The 25790-nt window shown below is 39.7% G+C and overlaps 1 protein-coding gene across 3 annotated transcripts in view; it reads right to left on the bottom strand.

The window, feature by feature from the left end:
- Positions 1–25790, bottom strand: part of ANKRD55 (ankyrin repeat domain 55) — a 128189-nt gene that overhangs the window by 10965 nt on the left and 91434 nt on the right. The window contains exons 7-10 of one of the 3 annotated variants that reach the window (XM_043974967.1): positions 21950–22134; positions 18614–18781; positions 13853–14481; positions 4066–4167 (exon numbers count right to left, since the gene is read on the bottom strand). In XM_043974967.1, coding sequence (XP_043830902.1) covers positions 4066–4167; positions 13853–14481; positions 18614–18781; positions 21950–22134 — 1084 coding nt within the window. The remainder of the gene's footprint in view (positions 1–4065; positions 4168–13852; positions 14482–18613; positions 18782–21949; positions 22135–25790) is intronic. The other 2 variants (XM_043974982.1, XM_043974992.1) reach the window with 2 other exon arrangements.

The raw sequence follows: 25790 nt of genomic DNA, 5'->3' as shown, positions 1-25790 counted from the left end.
TGGCAAGTCACTTGCTGTCTGCCTTAATTTCTTCATCTATAAAATGAGGATAATAACAGGGTTGTTATGAGGATACAGTATGAAAATATATGTAAAACACTTTGTAAATCTTAGGGCACTACATAAATCTTTGCTGCTGCTGCTTCTTCTTCTTCTCCTTCTCCTTCTCCTTCTCCTTCTCCTTCTCCTTCTCCTTCTCCTTCTCCTTCTCCTTCTCCTTCTCCTTCTCCTTCTCCTTCTCCTTCTCCTTCTCCTCCTCCTTCTCCTTCTTCTCCTCCTCCTTTTCCTCCTCCTCCTCTTCCTCCTTTTCTTCTTTTCCTCCTCATCCTTCTTCTTTTCTTCTTTTCTTCCTCATCCTCCTTCTTTTCTTCTTTTCCTCCTCCTCCTCCCTTACAGAATTCTTTAGAAATTTTTTCTTCCTCCTTATACTCTGCAATCAGCAATAATATCAATAAATAAACATATTTAATTGATTTCATTATCTTGGCATCTTTTGCAAATGATTCAGTATGAACACTATAATATGAGATGACCAAGTGCCCTATAAAATGATGTTTCTTGTTGCATTTGGATTCTGGATAAAGTAAACTCTGTTATTTACTGTTCCAAGTGGAACCTGTGAGACCTGTGAGCCATCCTTTCATCAAATGTAACTTCCTTTTATTTTCCATTTTTATTTATAGTCAGTTTCATTTATAGCTTGCAGAAAGGTCAAGACTGATGATTCACATCCTTTACTTATTGGTCTCTGGAAGAGGATCTCACATTTAGGGAACTAACAACTAAATATTATTTATAGATGGTTTAAAAACTGTGATTCTTACTTAGTATCCTTTCGCTTTTCCCTTACATTTCTCCCCTTCTCTCCAATCATAGGGCTAATGCCCTCAGGGCAGGATGAAGGAAAATTAAAATGTTGTATAAGTGCTAGCTAATAGTATTATTATTCTATGATGCTTTTTTGGTTTGTTTTGGTGGGGCAATGAGGGTTAAGTGACTTGCCCACGGTCATACAGCTAATGTCAAGTGTCTGAAGCCAGGTTAGAAGTCAGGTCCTCCTGAATCCAGGGATGGTGCTTTATCCACAGCACCACCTAGCTGCCCCCACTATGATGCTTTTATGCTATAAAGAGTTCTAATCAACTTCCTCTAAAGACTTCAGGGTATGGTGTATAGAGATCCAGCCTAGGATTCAAGAAGGACTGGGTTCAAGCAAGCCTTTTCCTTGTCATAAACTGATTATGACCTCAGGCAAGTCATTTAAATTCTTAATACCTCAATTCTCTAAGACTATAAGTTGTAGAACACTGGCTGATCTATGTTGTTGGAGGGAGTTTTCTTACTGGGAGTTCACAACCATGCCCCAACGCTGGTATCTTCACTGCTACCCCAAACTTTTTGGCTCCCTTTTATGTGTTATCTTCCCCTATTAGAATGAAATTTCTGGGGCAGCTAGGTGGTGCAGTGGATAGAGCGCTGGCCCCGGAGTCAGGAGTACCTGAGTTCAAATCAGGCCTCAGACACTTGACACTTACTAGCTGTGTGACCCTGGGCAAGTCACTTAACCCCAATTGCCTCAAAAAACCAAACCAAACCAAACCAAACCAAGAATGAAATTTCCTTGAGGATGAGGTCTGTTTTTGTTTGTTTGTTGCTTGCATTTGTATTCCCAGCACTTAGCATAATGCCTGAACATAAATGCTTAATAAATACTTGTTGTCGATATTGTTCTGGGAGAAATCATAGGTATGGGATGGAAAAAAAGGATATGGTGAATCATTGAAAATACATCCATCCTCTTTGAACAAGAGACTCCATTATTAGGTTTATAGTCCAACAAAGTCATAGATAAGAAAAAAGTCCCCATACACATAAAAATATTTATAGAACCACTTTTGGGAATAGCAAAGAGTAGGAAACAAAAAAAATAGATGCTGATTGATGGGGGAATGGCTCAACAAATTGTGGCACATGAATGCAATGGAATACTACAGTTTTGTAGGAAATGATGTATATAAGGAATACAGAGAAGCATGGAAAGAGCTGTATGAACTGATGCACAGTGAAATAAACCAAGAGCTGAGAAAATAATGCTCACAATAACCACAAAAGTATAACAACCAACCACCCACATACACACAGAGTGAATGTAACAATTTTAGAAAGACTAAGCAAGACTCAAATAAAGAGCTATGAGAGGATAGCCCTAACCCAACCCTTTTATGGAGGTAGGAGGTCCCCATATATTTTCTATATTACACATAATTTTTAGGCTTTTCAATATATTGATCAATTGTGCTGATTTTTCCATCTTTTGTTTTTTTGTGTGCTTAAAAATCTTATTCTTACATGGTATGACTTGATGAGAGGGGAAGAGGAGGGATACTGGGAAAAATTATGATTAGATAAAAAATAGAAGACATTAATAAAAGCTTTTTAAAAACAAAGTAACTACTGACAGTTTAAAAAAATACATTCACAGGGGCAGCTAGGTGGCGCTGCAGTGGATAGAGCACTGGCCCTGGATTCAGGAGGACCTGAGTTCAAATACGGCCTCAGACATTTGACAATTACTAGCTGTGTGCCCCAGACAAGTCACTTAACCCTCATTGTCCCACAGAAAAGAAAAAAAAATACATTTACCAAAAAGCCACTTCAATGCCACTTCTAACTTTCCCCTTTACTTTAGTTATAGTTGGGACAAAACAATCACATACCCTTGCTTAGTTTTGGTTCTTCCATAGAGGTTAGCCAGGTGCTTTTTGTATTAAAAATGCTTGTGGAATTGAATTGACCTGGCAACAGTGGGAAACTCCTTTTACTTTCAGCTACCTACTTAACTTCTGATGCAGAGGAGAAGACCACTATTTTGTCAGGTAGGAAAAGGAGACTCCATGATGTCCTAGCACTACCAGGAAAAATGGCAGTTTATATTCTCCTACCCAGTTCAAACAAAAATTTCAGAGGATGACTTGAAGCTTTCATGGCTTTGAATGGTTCTGAGAATACTCTCTGCATGTAGGATGTCAAATCCTTGACATTTATACTCAGAACACATGCTCACCAGCTGCCCAGCCTGCATACTCTGCTATTTTTCTGCTCTTCAGGTATTTTTTTTTTTAGTGAGGCAGTTGGGGTTAAGTGACTTGCCCAGGGTCACACAGCTAGTCAGTGTCAAGTGTCTGAGGCTGGATTTGAACTCAGGTACTCCTGACTCTGGGGCCGGTGCTCTATCCACTGTGCCACCTAGCTGCTCCTCTTCAGGTATTTGTTAATTCTCACCCTCACACACCTCACCAAATCAGGCTAATCTGAAATGTTCTGATGGTAGACAAGACTAATTTTCTCCTCTTCTGTAGAGGATCAGGTACTCTTCAAGCATTGAAGGCAAACATAGTTACCAATAGAAGAAAAAGACTAGCATAATAGGGCTACTTCTTAGAATCATGATTTAAAAAACCCAATCAAACAAAACTCCTTGGGAAGAATTATTAAACAAACAAATCCTCTTCCTAAAAATTAATTTCATATAGTATTGTGGTGAGATCTCAGTAGTTTCTCATGAGAAAGAAATTCTTTTAGACCAGGAATTTTAAATCATTTTTTTGGTGTCATTGACCCCTTTGGCAGTCTAGTAAAGCGTTTGGACCCTTCTCAGAAGAATTTTTTAAAAATCATAATTGAAGAAAATGTTCCATTTTATTTAGAGGCAACTGAAAATAAAGATGCATTTTTTTTCCTAACCAAAGTCTTGGACCCTGTAAAGTCTATCCATGGACCCCAGGTTAAGAACCCTTGTTTAATAATTTTTCCCCATTTGGGATGAAGACAATCATCTCCATGGCTCAAGAAAAAAGTCAGAGAACAGGGCTTTCTTGGTTGACTAGCAGTTTTTTTTTGGGGGGGGGGTGGGATGTGAAAAACAAGGACATTTTTTTTTTTTAGTTTTTCCTTTAAATTAGAAGTCTAACATCCAACATTCCCTTGAAAAATGAAAGTAAGCAGGAAGAACCCTGAATATCCAACAGATTAGCAAAGGAAGACAATAAGAGTAATGGTACTTACATTTCTGAACAGAGTGAGAAGGTATTGGAGCTAGACTGTTGCGCACGAAAGGAATGTCCCTTACTTTGGTTCTGTCTAGGGGGAGGTGCTGAAAACTTTGCCCTGTGGACAAATATAATCACATAATTCAGTTGATAACAAAATGTTAATAATCATGTCGAATGGGAAGTGAAATCAGAAATGTTTTACATAATTGCACTATTTATCACTTCCCCAGCCCCACAAACTAACATATAAGCATTAGTACAATGCCTGATTAGTCATCATCATGACCTCCTTAATTATGTTCAATTGCTTCTTCCTGTGTACACCTTGACACACCATTGTCATCAAATTTACACCATTTACCATCCCCTCTAGGGTTTAGATAAACCACATAATGTCCACCATGATTATCTCCACTATGTACTAGTACTGCAGGAAGAATATAATTTGCAGGATCCTTGGGATCATTTTTTTTTTTTGTAAAAGCTCATCAAGTGGTAACTCTTCAGGAAGCTCAAACCTATCATTTATCTTGATATTTTGGTCCTTCTGTGGGTCATATTTAATCTCATGAGTTGTAGATATAACACTGGTGGTAATGTGAGGAATTTCACACCTTTTTCAGCTTCCTGCAAGCCATGGTCTCCAGCATCATATTTGTTGTCACCATCTAGTTGTTCTACTGCCATGTAACCTATGAAGGACTTAAATATATTGTTCCCCTTTATACATAGTTGGATGTCATCATAATCTCTCCAATCATATCAATAGCCCACATATTTGCACTGTATATAGGACACCATCTTGCCTCTAAATATCTAAGGTATGGTACCTTCTATACACGTTCCTTTCATTTTATTCTCCACATTATCAAACAACACTTGACATAGTTCTTGGACATCATGTTTCATGAAGCTGTCTAGAGTTTCCCATATAAATGATTTTGTTAGCTTTTTTCTTCCTACTGGTTTGTCACTGTGTTGTAATTCACAGAACACCCTTTGTCAGGCTAAGGAGCACTTTTTAATGAGTCATCACCTTCTGTTGGCAACATATATACAGCCTTTCATAGTTGATTTATGAAAAATAAGGTTTGTAACAAATTGTTCTTGTAACAAGTTGCTCCCTGGTTCTTTAAACCAAGGTATCCCGTATACTTCTTGGAATCCCACAAAACTCCCTGATTACTTAATGCCTCATAGAGGGGGGAGGGGAGAGAGGGAAGGAGGGAAAAATTGGAACTCAAAACTATAAATAAAAATGTTTATTATTATTTTTTAAAGGTTGTTAGGGGTTAGGAATGTTGGAGAGTCCCCCCGCCAAAAAAGAGGAAATGATTTCTTGAATGAATTGTATCTACATGAAAATTTACTTAAAAGTATGTTAAAATCATAGAACCTTTGAGATGGAATTGTCTCAACCCATATCTGAGTGGAAACCCCTCCAGAAGGTCACTGACAGGAATCATCTAGCCACTACTTTAACATCTCTAGGGATGGGGAACTTAGTCCCAAATAAGCCATTTTGGGATGGGACAGAGCTAATTGTTAGGAAGTTCTTCTTCATACTGAGTTAACATTTGCCTTCATGATAACATCTGCCTACTAGTTATAGATGTGTTTTGGGGGCCAAGGGAAAAATAGGACTAGTCCTTATTTCACATGATAATCCTTTTAATATCCAAAATCAGTGGTCATCTCCTTTTCCCCCAAGTCTTCTTCCCTACAGGCTAAAAGCTCCCACATTCTTTCAACTGGGCTTCATAAGACATGCTTTTATTACCATATAATTTTAGAGTCTAACACTTAGCATAGTGCCTGGCACATCGTAGGTACCTAATAAAGACTTACTGACTGGGTCAGAAGGTACCTACAAAGTCATCTGGTCCAACCTATGCCAGAACAGGAGTGTCCCCTGCAAAATCCCTGGCATGTGGTCATCTTGCACTTGCTTGAAAACCTCCGATGGAAAGGAACTCACTACTTACCCTCCCAACTCTCCCAAGGCAGTCCATCCCACTTTCGGGTGAGTCAGTTGGTGTTGTTGCATAGTGGATAGAAAGCCTGCCTCAAAGCCAGGAAGACCTGGGTTCAAGTCCTGTTTCTGACACATATTGGCTGTCGGTTTTTGGGCAAGTCCCTTAATCTCTAGGTAACTCTCTACGGCTATTAGTTGCTGAGGAGGTGCAAACATATATTGACAGAGAGAATTCCCTTAAGTGAGAGTTCCCTATACCAATATAATCTTAGGTCGAATCCCTATCTCCTATAAGTTTCTACTCATTCCTAACATTACCCTGTGGATCTGAAAATATATCTAATCCCACTTTTGTGTGTCATCCCTTCAGATATCTGAAGCTATTCATCACTTCCCCAGCCCACAAGTTTTCTCTATTTCTGGTGAGATATTCCCAGTTTCTTTAACTTATCTTGACATGGCATGTCCTCCAGTCACCCCACCATTCTGATTATTCCTGTGCATCCTTCCTAAAAGAGACATAGAACTAAACAAATATTTCAAGTGTAGCCTGATCTGGGCAGATCTCAGACAACCCTTAGAACAGATGTCTCCCCTCTTTTATTCTGGAGACTATCAATTCTGTCCTCTATTAATTGAAGGTAAGGTCACTTTTGCCATGTCATGGGTACTATTGAGTTACATTGAGCTTGTAGCTCACAAACCCCCCAGGATTCTTCTCACATGAGCTGCTTTCTGGTTATGCTTTCCTCATTTTTCATATAGTTTTTTAAAAAAACCTCAAATATCAGGCTATATTTATCCCTGGTCATTTCATCTTATCAAATTTGGGTTATGATTCTAGCCTGTTGAGGACTTTTCAGATACTAAGCCTGTCATGTAACACATTAACTCTATCTTCCAACTTGGTGTCCTATGTCCATTTGAGTAGCATGTAAATTATGCCTTCATCCAAACAATAGAAATGTTAAACAGTTCAGGACCAAGGACAGATCTGTCAGGTGCAACACTAGAGACTTCTTTCATGTTGACATGCATCTGTCAATTGTTATTCTTCGGGTACATTCTTTGGGTCATAACCAGAATCCACTTTGTTCCTATTACTTAGCTTACATGATCCATCTTATCCATAGGGATAGCATGAAAGAGCTTTTAAAAAGCAGGTTGGATGCTAGGATAATAGCTTCAGGGTTGGAAGGGACCATAGAGATTTTCTAGTCCAATCTACTTACTTCATAGATGCTTTACTATGTCTGTTTTTTGTTTTGTTTTTGTGAGGCAATTGGGGTTAAGTGACTTGTCCAGGGTCACACAGCTAGTAAGTGTTAAGTGTCTGAGGCTGGATTTGAACTCAGGTCTTCCTGAATCCAGGGCCGGTGCTCTATCCACTGCACCATCTAGCTGCCCTGATGCTTTACTATGTCAATGATATCCTGATCTACCCACCAGTCTAGTAACTGTCAAAAAAGGAAATTGAGGTTTGTCTGACATTACTTTTTTCTTGATTAAGTCAGTTTGGCTCTTAGTGATTGCTATTTCTATCTCTAAATATTTATAACCCATCTCTTTATAAACACATTCCAGACTTTTTCTGGGAGAAAAGTCAAGCTTATTTATTTAGAGTCTTACTCTTTTTTTTTAAATTAGGACACAATTTTCTGTCTCCATTTATTTGGTACTTAACCTGTTCTCCATGATGTTTTAAAGGTCACTCATAGTGGCTCCAGTTTTTTTTTTCCCCCATATGATAGGCTTGGGTTTGATAACCTGAACTAGTTGAGGGCAATGAGATCCACTCTTACTATCATCTCTTCACTTATGGGTAGGTTTCAGTCCCTGTTAACCTTTTTTATTTTTATTTTTTCGTCTAGCCTTCCAAATCCTCAAATCAATCTCCTCGGCAGTGAAACAGAAGCAAAATAGGAATTCATTAGCTTTGTTGTTTTATTTTCTCTCTCTCATCATCCCATCTGCTGAGCATTCTTACTCAGGGGTATGCTGGGAAATGTTTAACAACCTGCTCTCTGGGGAAAAATATACACACAATACACCTTTAAGTTGAATCTGTATTATTAACATCTCCATCACTTTAAGTACAGACAATAACGAAAAGGCAAACCAAGCTCTGATTTGTAGTGTTTTGCTGATTTCTGAGGCATAAATCCTCAGACTGAGGATTTAGTAATTGGCTTTTGTGAGCCAGTATACCCCAATGCTATTCTGTTTTTATCTTCTTTTAGACTCAAATATACCTTAACAAACTCCTTTTGTCATTTCTGGCACCTTTGCTAACATCTTCTCTACATGCCTTTTTTGAAATCTAAGGTGGTCAACAACTTCTCTATGCTTTCACATTGGTCTCTTTAGATAGTTCCCCTTTGTGTTCCTCATCAGCATTGCTTATATTTATGCCATCAGAATTTCTTTCTTGAGAGCTTCTCTTCTTATTTGGTCTAACTTCTGTAGAATTTTTGTTCCATCAATCCTTTATTGGAACTCTTTGAAATCTTATGTTTAGGGAAATATCAGGTAATTCCCAACTTTCCTTTCCTTCTCTATCATGAACTTTAAGATTAGAATGATCACTTCCTCCCAATGTTCCTCCTATCATTTCTACTCTAGCAACCAGTTTCTCCTTATGGCTCTGAATCAGGTCCAGAATAATGGTTTCTCTATTGCTTGAGTATAACAGACTTAAATGAACATTAAAACAAGTCAAGAATTTAGTAGTTGCCTTTTTTTTTTTTTTTTTTTTTTTTTTTTTTTTTTAGTGAGGCAACTGGGGTTAAGCGACTTGCCCAGGGTCACACAGCTAGCAAGTGTCAAGTGTCTGAGGCTGGATCTGAACTCAGGTATTCCTGACTCCAGGGCCAGTGCTCCACCCACTGCGCCATCTAGCTGCCCCAGTTGCTTTGCTTTTAATAGATATCTCCAGACAGTTTCAGCATATATTTCTATTGTATCATGCTCTTGTCCCAGTTTTGTGATATACTTCCTAAACTCATCTCATTTTTCCTTCTAGCCTGTTGGTTTATAGTAGACTCCTATTAAACTATAGCTTCCTTTCTTCCTTCATTCAACTTTACTCAGATGTTCTCTGTTAGGTTTCTTCTCTTTGGGTCATGAATTTCCTTAAATTAGGTTTTTTTTGGGGGGGGGAGGCAATGAGGCTTAAGTGACTTGCCCAGGGTCACACAGCTACAAAATGTCAAGTATCTGAGGCCGGATTTGAACTCAGGTCCTCCTGAATCCAGGGCCTGTGCTTTATCCACTGTACCAGCAAACTGCCCCCTAAATTAGTTTTTATATTAAATATTCAGTGCTGCATTTTGTTCTGTTTATGTAAGGAACTCCTTCCTTAGCCATATTATAGTCATGAATTCCATCCTATTAAGTATTAGGGATATCTAAGAAATCACATTTATCTCCTTATGGTAAGATTTCTAGTTCACCTTGTTTATTATCCTCGGTCCATTCCTTTGGCTAGTGGTCTAGTGGCTAAGGAGGAATTCAAACCACAACTACAACCTGGATGGATTTTCAGGGTCTTCCACTGTGACAAAGGAGAATTTGCGTGGGAATCACAAGACTAAACAAAGCACATCTTTTCTTTTAGTTTCTTTTTGACTGGAGAACTGCAGGGTGATAGAATACAAGGGCTGGAAGGGATTCTAGAAAGCATCTGTCTGGTCCAACTACCTCATTTTGCAGGTGGGGACAATATAGCCCAGGGAGGAAAGAGACTTTACTAAGGTCACACAGTGGCAGAGCCTGGATTAAAATATAAATCCAAAGCTGTTTCTATTATACCTTATTGCCTTTCCCACTCCACACTGGCTGGATGACTTCCAGATCAAAACATTGTATTGCCAGGTCTATGTCAGAAGGCTATGGCAAAGGGAAATAGCTTGGAACCAAAATGTGACCCCATATATATATATATATATATATATATATATATATATATATATATATATATATATTTGTTGTTGTTGTTTTTGTTGTTGTTGTTGTTTTTTGTGTGGGGGCAATAAGGGTTAAGTGATTTGCCCAGGGTCACATGAATGAGACTTCATTTGAACTCAGGTCCTCCTGAATCCAGGGCTGGTTCTTTATCCACTGAGTTACCTAGCTGCTCCTGACCCCCAATATATATATATATATATGAAAAGAATGCTATGGAAAGTTATCTGGGTGCATCTACAGACTGCCTGTGTGGCTTCTTATATGATATGATTTGAAGTGGGCCTGAGCAAAGGTCTTTACCCCTACAGTATCAAACACATTGCTTATCATTTAACCATTATTGTATACTGTCTTTGATTCTTAAACCTTTTGGTCTTCAATTAAAAACAAAACAAAATAAAAGATGAAGACCTCTGGGGAGGTTCATAGCTCTTATCAACTAACATTTTATATGTGACATTTTTTAGCAAGGATTAACAAAGAATAGACACTGGCTGGGTGCCTGGGAAGAATATGTATAGGGGCAAAGGACCAGAAGGGGAGAAAATGGGCAACGAAGGGAAAAGGGTACTAGATTTGGCCCTGGAACAGTGCTACATAAAATCACAAATCCAAGCATGCAGAAAGTAGAAAGAAAGGTCTTTCACAGTTTGATGAAAGTGCTTAGGGTGTATGAAGGATCTGTTGAAAAGTTTTATAGAACGAAGCTTCACAAGAGTTTCTTTTTCGTGTGTGTGTGTGTGTGTGTGTGTGTGTGTGTGTGTGTGTGTGTTGGGGAGGGAGGTGGGGGCTATTTTGAGGAGAGATAAAGTAAAGTGAGCATTTTCTTGCATTTGGGGTGGTAGCCCAGAGAACATGTTATTCTCTGGCTATTAGAATAGGCCCCGCTTCTCTTGTTCATCTTCTTTAAAAGCATCAGTCAAAGGGAATTATGCTGATATGATCTTATATTCTAACTCATTAAGGTAAGTGCCCCAGCCTTCTCCCTTCCTCAGCCCCTAGTCCACTATGTCAATTCTGTGTAACAGTTAAACGATAGTCATTAAGTCTAAGGGTTCTGGGTTGCTGATGTCAGCAAAGTGCAGCAGTTGCCAGGAATTCAAGCAATAACCCTGCCCATTCCCATTATTATCTATTGAATCCAAGGCAGGAGTGGAAAAAAATCCAAAAGAAAGTGGTTATCAAAATTTGTGTCAGTGGTGTGGTGGTATTATTTGAATTATCCAATTGCTTTACCGCAGCAAGACTTTGCCTCTAATATAAGCATCCCACTTAGAAATGTGCTGAGATTTTACTTCTAGGATCACAGCTGAAAAGATGGAAAGGGCTCTGTTGGATTCTCTTCCACATTCCTTAGCAGCCTTAAAACCAAGCCATCTGATTAGGATAAAATTACCCAACAGATCCGTGTAAGGAGGGGAAAGTAAGAGGTTTTGAGTTAGTGAAGATAATGCTGTTTACCAAAAACTGGGACTATGGCTGTCAATCAAGGAGTTCCGTGACTTTGGATACATCAAAAATGACAAGATACCCTGGCAAAAATGGTGCATGTTACCAACCTGTAGCAGATTACCAATAAAAGCTTTCTAGATGTAGGTAATATTAAGGATATGTGGGACTGGAAGGGAAGATGATATAGCTGTCATGGGGTGAGAATGGAAAACAATAGAGGGACATATTGGTACCATTGAGATGATGAAAAGAGAAGGTGGTTGCTAGTATGTTTATAGGATTAGCCATCATGGACAAGAATTTACCAAAAAAAAAAAAAAAAAGGTTGACAAAAGCCATACAAGACAACAATAGGTGACATCCGTCTTATGTTGTAGAGTTTGAAAAGACTTTGCATACAATGTTATGAGGCAAGGTACTACAGATATTTCAATTTTCATTTTATAGATGAGAAAACCGAGGTTCGTAAAGATTAAGTAATTTGCCCACAGTTACAAAGCTAGTGTTAGAGGTTGGATTTGAACCCAGATATCTCAGATTCCAAGTCCAGCACTTTGCCTACTGCATCACATGTGCAAAGATGGAAGAGTTCGAAACTTCACCAGGGAGGTAGAGTGATTATATTATATAATTATCAAAGTATTTAAATATGGAATGTAGGTTGCAGGAAAATCAAATGCTCACTGATGGGTGACCATTCCCACAACACTAGCTTGAAGATTTGGTGGTGGGGAAGTACTATTGTCACTTTGCTTATTATAGACGTTTAATTAAAGTAGCCTGGTTAAGTGGAAAAATAGGAAGCTGGGGAATCAGGAGACCTGGTTTTGCTATTAACTTTTGCTATTAAGTTGTATTCTCTTGCATAAATCACTTCTCTAGGCCTCCATTTCCTTATCTGTATAATGAGGAGATTGGACTAGACAAAGGTAACAGTCCCTTCCAACTCTAAACTCCTGTGATGTTGTTGACTGAACAAAAGATAGTGAGTTACCTAAAATGCTACCAGATAAATCTCCTTTAGGGCTCCCATTTATAGCTGAAGGGCTCTGGGGAGGCTTACCTTTTGACTTAGGGCTCGATTTACATGCCTTTTTCACAGCCACAACTTCTTGTGTAAGACATCATGGTGTTACTTCCATGTGGACTGCTGGGCCTATTTCAGTGGTTTCCAATTTGGTTTTGTGCTACCCCAGGGGATCTCTAATTATTGTAAGTAGTAACTCCCCCAATCTCAAAACAAAGTTAGTTTTGATTAATTTACAGTTAAAAGAAATACATTTTCTTTAGTAATTTTAGGAAAGCCTGTGTGTGTGTATTTGTGTGTGTGTATGTATGTGCACACACATGCACTTGTATGTATTTGAAGAGTAAGATAGTAGGGAAGGATAGTAAAGACAAACTCTATAAAACTTGGGATTCACTAGTCTATTAGATGAGGAATTAAATCTTCATTGGTGCTTGAAAATGGGTGCTGTAATTGTTAATCAGGAAATAAAAACATCAACAATAATAGATCTGACTATGCAAAAAAAAAAAAAAAGGTTTCTTGCATATTATGAGAACTGAGGGAACAAGATACTTGAATTTCCTAAGAACACAGAGTGTGTCAGTGAATGCATAAAGCCTAAACAAAGTACACTTCTCTTCTTCCTTTAAGAAGTTATACAAAGAAAAAAAAAGAAAAAAATTAAAAAAAAAAGACATTACACTAAGAAGGGAAAACAAAAGTTTGACCATTTTGGGACAAGAAAGTAGCAGGCTTAGATAAGTAGAATTAGAGAAAAGTTATGAGCCTAGTCAGGGTAGAACTACTTCCCTAATAAAGGCAGAGTCAATTCCCAGGATGACTGGACAATTGGTAGTTTCTAGAGGTTGTAGGCCTTTGTTGCTCACTCTTTCCTACCCCTCTTGGAAAAGTGCAGGTTATTTCATGGGCTATCTTGGAGGCAGCCCAGTGACCCTCAGCTTCCAGAAAATAGCTACAATACATTTTTGTGAACTCCTTATGAATGGGACTGTACTACTGTTGTTCTTGTTTTTATTCAAGTCTGATTGAGAAAGGGATTATTTTGGTCTCTGACATCATCCCCACATATGCCCATGGTATAAAGAGGCATTTACTTATCAGTCTCAATTTGTGGCAGAAGAGGAGACCTTTCTCATACTCCAAGACTTTTTGTCTGAGGGAGTTTGGGATTTCAGTTGGAAGAAAGGGAGACTCTGCAGATACTCCCAAGGGGCCATATTCCTCCAAGGGTCCCATTCCCCCAAATCACTCTGGTCCCATATAATTTTAGTTCTCAAATCAGAACACTACTTTCTTTCCAACCTGTTTATGGGACATGATCAATACAGTGAATTTGCTAGGTATAGGAAGTGAAGAAAGATGGCATTAAATTATTACCTGATATACGATTATGTCGGGGTAGAGGCTGTATGGGGCCCAAGAACTCCACATGGCTTGGTCTTCCAGTCAGCAATCCATTTGGCAGCTTACCTGAAGGAAATACAGTCCAAGCTTTGCAGGAGAAGACTTGATTAGAGTCAGATCTCCAAGGATTATCTACCAATGCCTGGCAGCCAGTCCTGTGATCTAATAGGTCATGCTCACTTCTACTTTTTTGAGATTTACATGCAAAACGGTGAGTATTGGAACCTAGGCCACCATGGGAAGTGGCCATCTGGGAAGTTGTTAGGAAGGAGGTGCCTGGAGTGATGGGTGGCAGACTCTGTGTTCTGATGGGTGGTAGTCCCTTATGCTCCTGCTGCTTCTTTTCTGATGAGAGATACTTTGCTGTTTCTGGGGTCCTTTTTTTGAAGTCCATCATCATCACTCTCTGGTCTGGTAGCTCTTGGCATTTGGTATCCACAATGCAGTCAAAGGTAGTGATGATGTCATCGACTTCTGAAGCATCTTCTTCTGGGTACCCATGCTGGCTGTGGTCTTTCTCATGGGCTCTCTGCTCTTCTTTCTTCTTCTTACAGAAGATTTGGTTAAGCATGTTGAATGGTCTCTCTTTCTTTAGAAGTCTACTGTTCAGGGAAGAAAGGGGATGAAAAGGTTCAAGTCTATGGAAGTGTAAAAAAAGGAAGCATTGTGAGTGAGGGTAAGAAGATGAGGCAAAACTGAACATTCAGAATATTGCACTGTATTGTTATTTGGGTTGACAAATTTAGATCTGGAAGGCCCTTGAGGATTATTTAGGTAGACTCTAAGATAATGTAAAAAATACCTTAAGCCCTCCTGTTCTTTCTTTTTGTAAGTATTATTGGGCAAGGAACATCTCTCCCCAAAGGCAGAGTAGGCTAACCTTTCTCCCTGAATATTTTACTCAGCCTCAGCTTTCTTAAAAAAGCCACTTTTAGTTATATCAATCACCCTGAGGAAAAAATGATAATAGGCAGTGTGGTATAGTGGAAAGAGAACTGGATCTGGAGTCAGAAGAATTCCAGCTATGTTACTTATTTTGTGTGACGTTAGACAAGTTACTTTGGCTTTCTTGATCTCAGTTTCCTTTTCTATAAAATGAGGGGGTGGACTGGATAATCTTTAAGGTCAGCCTCAGCTCTGACACTCTGTGATTTGGTATTATTCCTCTTAAGAGAAGAAAAGGGATAAAACTATAAGGGTAGAATTTCAGGCATTAATTTGGGGAATCTTTTGGTAGGGGAAATACTAATGCCTTCCTGGGGTTGTTAAGATCACATCTCAAGCAATTAACTTCTTTCTTTATGTTCACAGCTGACCCTGCTACCAGATAGAAGTGGAAGGGGGCATATTTGGGGTATATTGTGAGAGGGACTGAGAGTGGATGCCAAATGGTCAGCAATGCAAATTCTTCTATCAGGCTGATTTATTCATCTTCTTTTAACTATGTATATGTATATGCACATGTATACATATTTATAAATATGTGTATATAGGTATATATAAAGGTGTCTATATATATTTACACACATACATATATTATAAATATGTACATATATACACACATATAGTTAAAAGAAGACTCAAGACCTGGCACCATACCTGGCACTGTACCTGGCACTCTTTTCCCTCTAGGATTAAATCCAAACTCCTCTCATTGTCATTTAAAGGCCTTTATAATCTGGTACCATCCTTATCAGGATTCATACACCTTACTCCCCTATGTATTCTTTTTGGTCCAGTCATACTGGCCATCTGGCTAGTCTTCATACAAGGACCCCCCCCCCCCCACCGCCATCACCCATGTCTGTCTGTGCCTTTGCATAGACTGTTGCCCATGCCTGGAGTGTACCCCTTCCTCACCTCTGCCTCTTAGAAACTCTAGCTTCCTTCCAAATTTAGCTCCAGTGCCATATCTCCCAAATTACCTTGGGCTTACTTTGTGTATTTTCTAATATAAGTGGACCAGCTGTTTCCTTAGTCGCTAGCAGAGTACCCTGAACATAGTAGACTCTTAACAAATATTTATTTATTAGTTGGTTCATTGATTTGCACTCACACCTCAGCAGCAGATTTCAACATCTTATGTTAGAAAGATTGAAAACCAGCATCATTCACGTCTACCTCCTTTCTACCAGGTGGAGGTGATGGATGGGATTTTGCTTATCATCCCTGTTGTCCTCTGATGAATTTGTGCTTTGAGACTTGAGAGATAACTTTTCCTTTCTTCTCTAAGGAGGAGGTAGTGCAGCAGCAGCAAAAAGAGTCTTGGACCAGGAGTTGGGAGATCTGCATTTGATTCCACCTTCTGCAACTAAATGTCCCTGTGCCCTTTAAAAAGTCACTCCCCATTATGGGCTTGTGATAAAATAATGGAATTTGGCCGATGCCCAGGGGTCCCACCTGAATGATATAGTATTGTTTGAGAAACTGAATAAGTACCTACTTGAGATAATTAGATATAGGCCACACCTGGCCTTCCCTGAGTGGCGTATACTACTGATGTCACCAGGGGGACCAATCTCGGTCAAGTAATTTGAAGGACCTTGCTTTTGGGGGAGGAAGAGAAAAGGGAGAAAAGGAGAATGCTGAGGTTGGGAGCTGGCTTTCCTGCTGGTGAGCTTCTGAGAGCAGACTGGAGAGGGGCTGCATGGCTGACTCCTCTAGAAACTTCGGACCCCAGGTGGTGAGTTAATAGAAACAAAGCCAGCTCTTCAAATTATCTGAGCTGGACGCAAGTTTGGGGATTGTGTCAGTTTTTTCTAGAGCCAGGGAGCTTATCCACTTTTCTCTTCCCCTATTCCCTTGTCACTGGCTTTATTAATTTCACCTTTGTTATATATTTTATTCCCATTAATAAAACCTGATTTGTTTGTGGAAAAGAGGCTGTTAGTCTCCTTTCTTATTAGCCTGGGAGAAGTAACTAAAAAAGGCAGTTTGGAAGGGAGGAAACTTTGGATCTAGAGGTCCCTCATTATTTTCTGAACCCCAATATTATGGTGAGCCACCCAATTAACTCTCCCCATATTAAATTTGGACCTTACAGGCCCTAGTTTCCTCATCTTTCAAATAGGAGGGGGGAGGGTTCGAACTAAATCATTATTCCACACTTATAACTATGTCTTATCCTTTTGTACTATACTTCACTATCTTACTATGTGCTAGGCACTTTGCCTCTGTCCTCAAGAAGCTCATAGTTGGGGGCAGCTAGGTGGTGCAGTGGATAGAGCACCAGCCCTGGAGTCAGGAGGACCTGAGTTCAAATCCGGCCTCAGACACTTAACACTTACTAGCTGTGTGACCCTAGGCAAGTCACTTAACCCCAATTGCCTCACAAAAAAAGAGAAGCTCATAGTTGAACTGGGGGTGGGGATAGACATCAAGCAAAAAACTACATACAAACAATCTACAAGCAGGATAAATTGGAGATAATCACCGCAGGGAAGGTACCAACATTAAGGGGGATCTGGGAAGGCTTCTTGTAGAAGGTGTAGGTGGGATTTTACCTGGGACTTGAAGAAAGACAGGAAAACCAGGAGTTGGAGATAAGAAGGGAGAGAGTTCCAGGCATGGGAGACAACCAGTGAAAATGCCTGGAGTTTGGAGATGAAGTGTTTTGTGGGAGAAACAGGAAAGAGGCCAGTGTCACTGGATGGCAAAGGACATGGAGGAAGAGGTCGGGAGTGTGAGGTGTGAGAAGATTGTTGGATTATTTTCACACTATGCCCTCATGCACAAAATATGTCTCCATGTACCTACCCTATTACTGGAACCGATTCAGGCATGAAAACATGTAGGCACATGCATGCATGTGGAGATGCATGCATGCATAATAAAAAGTTAATGGGGAGATAGAAAAAAAGATAAGGAAGAGCATTAAGCTGTACCATATGGGATATGATTTAATACCATCGTTTTGTCCTGTATAACATAGAGTATTTAAGTAATTGCCAATTGAACACTTCAATACTTCAAGGTATCTGTGATTTCATGACTGTAAGTACTTCCTCCCACTAATGCAGATTGCAACCCATGAGGTAATGTGAGGGACGGTACAGGATTCAGAGCACCTGGGTTCGAATCCCAGCTCTGACACTAACTGCCTGTAGGACTTTGGGCAAATGACTGCCCCCTCTCTGGACCTCAGTTTCTTCCTCTGTAAAATGAGGCAGTTGGATTAGATGACCTCTAAAGCCTCTTCCAACTCTATGATCCCTCTATAATAGGGCAAATGGCTGCTAGGGAGAAGGACTGTCTGTGATTTCACTTCCTGGTGAAGAAATTCCCTCTATTAATTCAGGTTAATATCTTCTCTGCAATGTATAGTCTTTGGACAGTTGTCTAGACTCTAGAACATTGAAAAATTAAAGACTTGCCCAAGGTCACACAGTCAACACATGTCAGAGGTGGGGCTTGAAGCCTGGTCTTTCTGGCTCCAAAGCCAGCTCTCTAACCACTACATCCCAATGTCTGTCTTAAAAATTGCTTTTGCCCCCCCAAATGCTACTCTGTGGGCCCTCTGGTAATGAGCCTCTCTCTCATCTGTTAAACAGTAAGATATGGATGGTCTTCTGTGTTATCAAGAGAGGAGAAATTGTTTCATTGTGCGACTTTCACTCAGTGTACAAGAAACATGTTACACAGTTATTTCAAGCAGAAGAATGGACTAGGCATGATGAGAGGGGAAAATTCTAGCTCTTTGTGGGAGTTAAGAGAATGCCTCTCAGGTATACTCACCTGCTCTCTTGAGAGAGCAGATTGATGCAGGCTGTGTGTCCACAGCGCATCGCATATGCCAGAGGAGTGTTCTCGTTCATGTCCCGAGGGCTGCTGTCCATGCCCAGCTGCAACAGCAGCTGGACGCAGTCAGCCTTTCCTGCTGCTGCTGCCCAGTGGAGAGGGGTCCTTGAAGAAAAAAACAATGAAGATGGAAGTTTTTGAGAATGACTGGTACACAAAGGATTAGGAAGGACAGTCAGGTTTTCAAACATTTGCCACATATTGGCAGTATAAATTTGGCAATGCAATTGTCAATGTATTCATTATTCCTACAGTATATGGAGGGGGGGGCGGCGGTGGTGTTTGACATGTTCCTTGAGTGACCAGAATCATAGCCATCACTACAAGAGGACAAGGAATATTCATTCTCTCTCTCTCTCTCTCTCTCTCTCTCTCTCTCTCTCCCTTTTATTGGGTGGGGCAATGAGGGTTAAGTGACTTGCCCAAGGTCACACAGCTAGTAAGTGTAGGTCTTCTCTTTCTGGTTATAAGACTTGCTAAGATTTGTTCCAGAAATGACCTCAAATGGTAGCAGAGGTGAAATGACTACAATCATGGATATTTGCATGGTGAATCAGAAAAAGTTCTTGGAATAGAGTCAGAAGAAATGGGTTCAGATAACTTTACCTTTTCAAACTTCAATTTCCTTATCTGTAAAATGAGGATTTGAACTGGGTCTTTAAGAATCCCTTCTAGCTCTAATTCTATGATCTTATTTTTTGAGAAAACAAAACAAATACTTCTAACAACTGGTTCTTTCTTCTTCATCTCTTTTCATCCCTTATCTGTTTTTAATTTCCGCCCCCCTTCACCCTATGCTTTGCTTTTTGTTACCACTGGCTCTTTATATCTCTCTCCCCCTCTTTCTCCCCTCTTTCTCTTTGTGTTTTTCTCTCCCTCTTTTATTTTCCCCCTCTTTCTTTCTCTGTTCCTCCCTCCTCTCCTTCCTGCACCCTGTCTCTGTCTCTCTCTAAGGAGAAAGTAAAGAAAGTAATTTACAGTGATATAGATAGTAACTGGGACAGAGTAAAATAATTAAACTTATTGACATACAAAAAAGGTTACAACTTTTTACGTTAAAAAACTTTTATTGTTTAATATGTCATCTTTTTGTTATAATCACTTGTTTTTACAAATTTGTCATTGAGTTCACAATATTTTGACACATATTAAAATTTTTTTCGTTGCAAAACCACACATTGCATGAGATGCTGATTAACTAATTAAAAGCATACCTTTGAAAAAATGTCCATTCCCCCCATTCTAGCCTTATAGACTATAAACTAACTTTCTTTCTTTATTTCTCTCTCCCTTCTTTCCTTCCTTCCTTCCTTCCTTCCTTCCTTCCTTCCTTCCTTCCTTCCTTCCTTCCTTCCTTCCTTCCTTTCTTTCCTGGGCAATGAGGGTTAAGCAACTTTCCAAGGGTCACACAGCTAGTTAGTTTCAAGTGTCTGAGGCTGGATTTGAACTCAGGTCTTCCTGAATCCAGAGCTGGTGCTTTATCCACTGGGCCACCTAGCTGCCCCCTAGACCATAAACTTTCAAAGGAATTTCAATCAGTCAAGTAAGTTCCTAGGTTGTTGATATATAACTATCTCCATTGCTTGTCCCCACTCCTGACTGGAGTCTGAACTAGATTAAAATGTACTTAGGAAATTTTTAATGAAATAAATAAAAATACAATATAATATAGATAATGTTCATTTGTGTTTTTCTAAGTCAAAACATGCAGCTAATCTGATACTGCTGGCTAGAGGTTAAGTGACTTGCCTAGAGTCACACAGCTAATACATGTCAGATGTGGAGTAAATCTCAGGCTCTCCTTGTTCCAAGGCCAGCTCTCTCTCTTTCTTCTGATGAGCCAATCTGGCTCTCAGTGAGGATTAAATGAGACAGAATCTGTAAAGTGCTCTTTAAGCCATAATGCATTATATCAACATAAGATACTTTGGTTGTTCTTATTTCATGGCCACAAATTACACTCCAGACCCCAGCCAGCCATCTTGCAAAGGGGTCCCCTAGTAATAAGGAGAGACAACGTCAACAGCTTAGCCTACCCAGGACCCTGCTGGAAAAACAACTTGGCAGTAAAGTCATATTTACATGGACTTTGTAACTGACAAGCACTTTAAGCACGCTGTCATCATTTGACCCACATAATGACCCTGTTTGAGGAAGGTTGTACTTTTTTTTATCCCAACTTGTGATTTTATTGGTTTAGGGATCTCCCAGTGTGGAACTCCCCTCTACCAATGTGGTTCAACAACTTGCCTGTAACCAGGGTGCATCGGGGCTAACTCAAATTGACTTGAACTTTAATTAAACCTTCAGCATGAGCATTTATACCTCAGAAATAAGCAGATGCTACAAATTGGGGCTAGATAGATTGTTTTGTGGATTTTCTAGACTTAAACAAGTAAAGGAAAATGTTAATGTCTTAGAGAGTTACTTGGGACACGGAGAGGTTTAATAGCTTGCTCATATTCATACTAGTCTATGTCAGAGTTAAGACTTCAAGCCAATGTTTTCTAAATTCCATGACTATAGCCACCATATAATGATAATAGCTGCTGCTGCTGCTGCTGCTGCTACTACTACTACTACTACAGCTAATAATAATAATAGCTAATAATTACATGGTACTTATTATGCAACAGGCACTATGCTAAGCACTTTACAATTATTATTTCATTTTATCCTCACAATAACCCTGGGAGGCAGGTGCTCTTGTTATCACCATTTTACAGATGAGGAAATGAGGCAAACAGAGGTTAAGTGACTTGCTCAGGGTCACACAGCTAGTAAGGGTCTGAGGCTGCATTTGAACTAAGGTCTTCCTTATTCAAGGCCTGGCACTCTATCTACTTGCACATAGCCAAAGAGTGGGAGAGGTCAGCCTTAAACCTAGGGCTCCAGGCTCCAAATCTGGTCCATTTTTCACATTGACATTGTCTCTATGTTTGTGTTACTGACAGGACATGACTAGAGTCATCTTTGTGAAAGCAAACTCAAGAACATTGCAGGGAGCATGAGTTCAGTTAATGTCTGATGATCGGGAAATGGCCTAAGACCACTCATATTGTTTGATTAAAAGATGAAAAACTAGCAGTTTCTCTCCACATCAGACCTTTCTCGGAAATAAAACAATTATTCCCATCACCAGCCTGCATGTGAATTTTATTGGCACCCAGGATCTAATAAAACATGATCAGTCAATAAAAACGCTTGTCCCCAGGTTGACATCTTGAGATGTGGAGCACATTTTATAGCCCTTTGGTTTGTTGCCATGGATACCTGTCATCCACATCTAGAGCCTGTAGGTTGCAGTCTGGGACTTTTGCCAGCTCGCTGATAATGTCACTGTAACCTGCTGCAGCAGCAATGTGCACACACGTCTTCCCATTCTCATCATCGTAGTTGATGATGGACTGGCCCTCGTGATGGCTCAGAAGGATGCAGCACAGAATTTTGTTTCCACTCTGGAAAGAGAGGCCAAGAAAGTTTATTATTTCAATGATCAAAGATCTTATATGTGGCATTTCCGAAGGCAAAACCCCCCCAAAAAAACTCTTCCTCCATCCACACCATTATACTAGTTCATTCTCTCAAGCCCTTACCAAGTTAGCTGCTCTTATTTCAGAACTACAACATTAGCAATAGTAATAATTGTTGTTCATTCATTTCAGTCCCACTCTTTGTGACCCCATTTGGGGTTTTCTTGGCAAAGACACTGGAATGGTTTGCCATTTCCTTCTCCAGCTCAATTTACAGATGAAGAAACTGAGGCCAATAGGGTCAAGTGACTTGCTCAGGGTCAAAGAAATAATAATAGTTGACATGTATATAGAACTCTAAGGTTTATAAACAACTTTATATACATTATTGCTCTTGGGTATCGCAAAAACCGTGTGACATAAGTATAATAGGCATTATCATCCTATTTCGCAGTTAAGGAAGATGAGAGGTTAAGTGATATGCCTATGGTTACACAGCTAAGAAGAGTGAGGGAAAGGATTTTGAACCTAGGTCTGTGACACCTCCAGCTTTCTCTTTATTATTTATGCTTTCTAAAACTTACACAAGGACACCAAACTGATCCAATTCTTCAATGGAATGAATAAAATGTGAAATCACTGGTACTGAGCGCCCATTTAAATTTTTTAAAATGTGTTTATTTTTCTTTACTCATTCACTTATAACTTTAACTATCTATTATCTATCTATCATCTCTCTATCTATCTGATAACCCTACAATTTTATTAGTACAGATACACAATTATACTGTGTGAGATAAAATACAACTTGGAGGCAGGATGCAAGCCTTGATGTATGTGTGAGGACCAAGGGACAGGCTGGCAGAGACACCCACTAGAGACAAAGCTACAGAGATCTGGGATCAGCCAGATCTGCCCTGGCAACCTCTGTGTCTCTGTAACTCCTGGGCCATGATTTTCTCCTTTGTAAAATGAGGGAGATGGACTAGGTAATCTCCTGAGGTCCTGTCCAGCTCTAACAGACTATATTTTATACTAGTCAGTATCTTCCTCAGGATGAAAAAAAAGATAATACTTGACCTTTGTATACCACTGAAATTTAGGAACCAATTAAAACCAATCATTGTTTCACCCCTTCAGTGTTCTCTACACTAAATAGTTCCAATTTGCTTAACTTAGATAATAGGTCATAAGATTAAGATCTGGAAGAGACCTTAGAGATATCACAATCCCCTCATTTTAGGCAGGGGGAAATTGAGGCCCAAAGAAATGACTTGTCCAAAGCTATAAGATAGCAGTTGAGTGAGGATTTGAACTCAGGTCCTCTGTTTTTTTTAATTTTAAATTTTAAAATTGACTAATCATTTTATTCTTATCTGAATCATCCCTAATTTCTCTCTGTCAAAGCATGGAACTCAAAAATAATAACAAATGCATGGTCTCATTGGGACTGCTTCCAGACTTTTACATAATTTATTTCTATTGATACAGTTAAATATATCTTTGTTGAGTACAACTCCAGGACTAAAGGGTAATCCACAGACCTGGGCTGGAATTCATTTTGTAAGCCATTTATCCTGTATTCATTTTATAGTTGGAGGCAGGTAGGTGGCTCAGTGGCTAGAGCGCTGGGCTTGGAGTTAGGAAGACCTGAGTTCAAATCCTGCCTCAGACACTTGCTAGCTGTGTGATGCTGGGCAAGTCACTTAATGTCTATTTGCTTTAACCCACTGGAGGAGGAAATGGCAAATTGCTTCTGTATCTTGGCCTAGAAATTCCCATGGATAGCACTGGCATTCTATGGTCTATGGGAACATGACTGTACAGCAAAAATTTTGTAGTCCACTATAAACCACTCCCTGCTACCCCTCTTCCTCCCCACCCCCAGGAACTGAGAGATTTCTTGTGACCTTTTTCATTAGATTCCCCTATGACTAAATGAGCCTAAGCTTCCATTGTTATTATAGCTTGGAGTGTAGCTCATTTTACTCTCTCTGAATTTCTGGGGAAGATTAGAGAGAAGGTGGGACCAGAAGAGAAAGTATGTTCTCTGAGCCAGTTGCTGTAACTGACCAAGACAATCCTTTATTTTTGATACAGTGCTTTCCAAAGAACTTTACACGCCTGATCTCATTTCTTCCTCATAGCAGGCCTATGGTCTAAATGTAATTATTATCATTCCCATTTCACAGATGAGGAAACTGAGAGGCTTTCATTTGAGACTTCTCTGAAGCTCAGAGTGGTGAAGGGATTTCTTCCTTGTTAACTAACAAACATATTTAAAACGGGCACAAGCTCAGTTTGAATGGATGGCTTCCTGACTCCAAGTTCATTTCTAGTTACTCTTGAGTGCCAGCTGCCTCTTGCCTCTCTCTATGGCAAAGGGATCAGAGAAAGAGATGTCTCTGCCTGCCTTTTCCTGTACAGGAGCTATAGTTAAAGTTAGAAGGTCAATTCCAGGCAGCAGCACCTGGTTTATAGGTTCTGAAACCTTGTGGGTTCAAAGGATATTTTATTTTACAAAGTGTCTAATTTCTTACGTTCTGCTGCCATCTGTGAGCTTCATGAACATAGTATTATCAAAAGACTAGAGGCAAATCAGAAGGTTGCTCTCTTGTCCCACCAAAGAGGGGAGGGTGAATGTTGGGACACAAAAGGGGGAAGAGGGGAGGAATTTGTCTAAACTTTCATGGACAGCTAGAATAATTTTCTTAGGAGAGCTTTAAAGGAGGGAACCAGAGTCTGACTTGAAAGGTTGATGTTGAGTCATTTTTCAACCATGTCTGTCTCTTTGTGACTCCGTTTGGGATTTTCTTGACAAGGATACTGGAGTAGTTTTCCATTTCCTACTCCAGCTCATTTTACAGATGAGGAAACTGAAGCAAGCAGGGTCACACAGTTAGTAAATGTCTGAGGCCAGATTTGAACTTGGGAAAATGAGTTTTCCTGACTCTAGGCTTGGTACTCTGTCCACTGAACCATCCAGCTGCCTCACCATAAAGTCTGACTGAGGCAAAAATTTGAAGTAGGTGAAGTTCTCCATCAATACCTCTAGCCTTCCTTTTGGTAACACTTCCCTAATTGGTGTTTCTCTCTGCTTTTGTTGTCCAGCCTCTCTGTCCCTCTGTATTCTGTACCAATACGTTTATTAACATTTCCACTCAGAAAATGATCTGAAAGCCCAATTCACAATAATAAGGTTTATAAGTTAGGAGAACAGCTGGCCCCTTGAACTGTAGCTTTCTCACCAGTCCCACCCTTCTCTCTGATGGAAGTACCAAGAAATAGTAAAAGATCCCAAGGCAGGGGTGGGTTGGGAAATGTTTAGCAACCAATTGGGTGGGGAAGGAAAAAAAAACCCATCATGCATGACATGTTTTCAATTTTAATTGTCATTATTAGTATTTTCTCCATCACTTTCTTTAGAACACAAAGCAACGAATCAAGCCCTCATTTGTAGCATTTGCCGATTTCCCAGATGTAAATGCTCATACTGAAAATTTAACTATCAGTTCCTGTGCATGGTCCTGGCTGGGTCCAGGGTACCCCAGCCAAAGGGCATTGGGACAAAAGGGGAATAGAAAAGAAACAAAGAGCCCAAATCAACCACTTCCTGGTGAAGTTGCTTTTGACCCTACCAG

The sequence above is a fragment of the Dromiciops gliroides genome, chromosome 1, assembly GCF_019393635.1.
Source record: "Dromiciops gliroides isolate mDroGli1 chromosome 1, mDroGli1.pri, whole genome shotgun sequence".
In the NCBI taxonomy this organism is placed as follows: Eukaryota; Metazoa; Chordata; class Mammalia; order Microbiotheria; family Microbiotheriidae; genus Dromiciops; species Dromiciops gliroides.
This window is presented reverse-complemented; position numbering and strand designations above follow the sequence as displayed.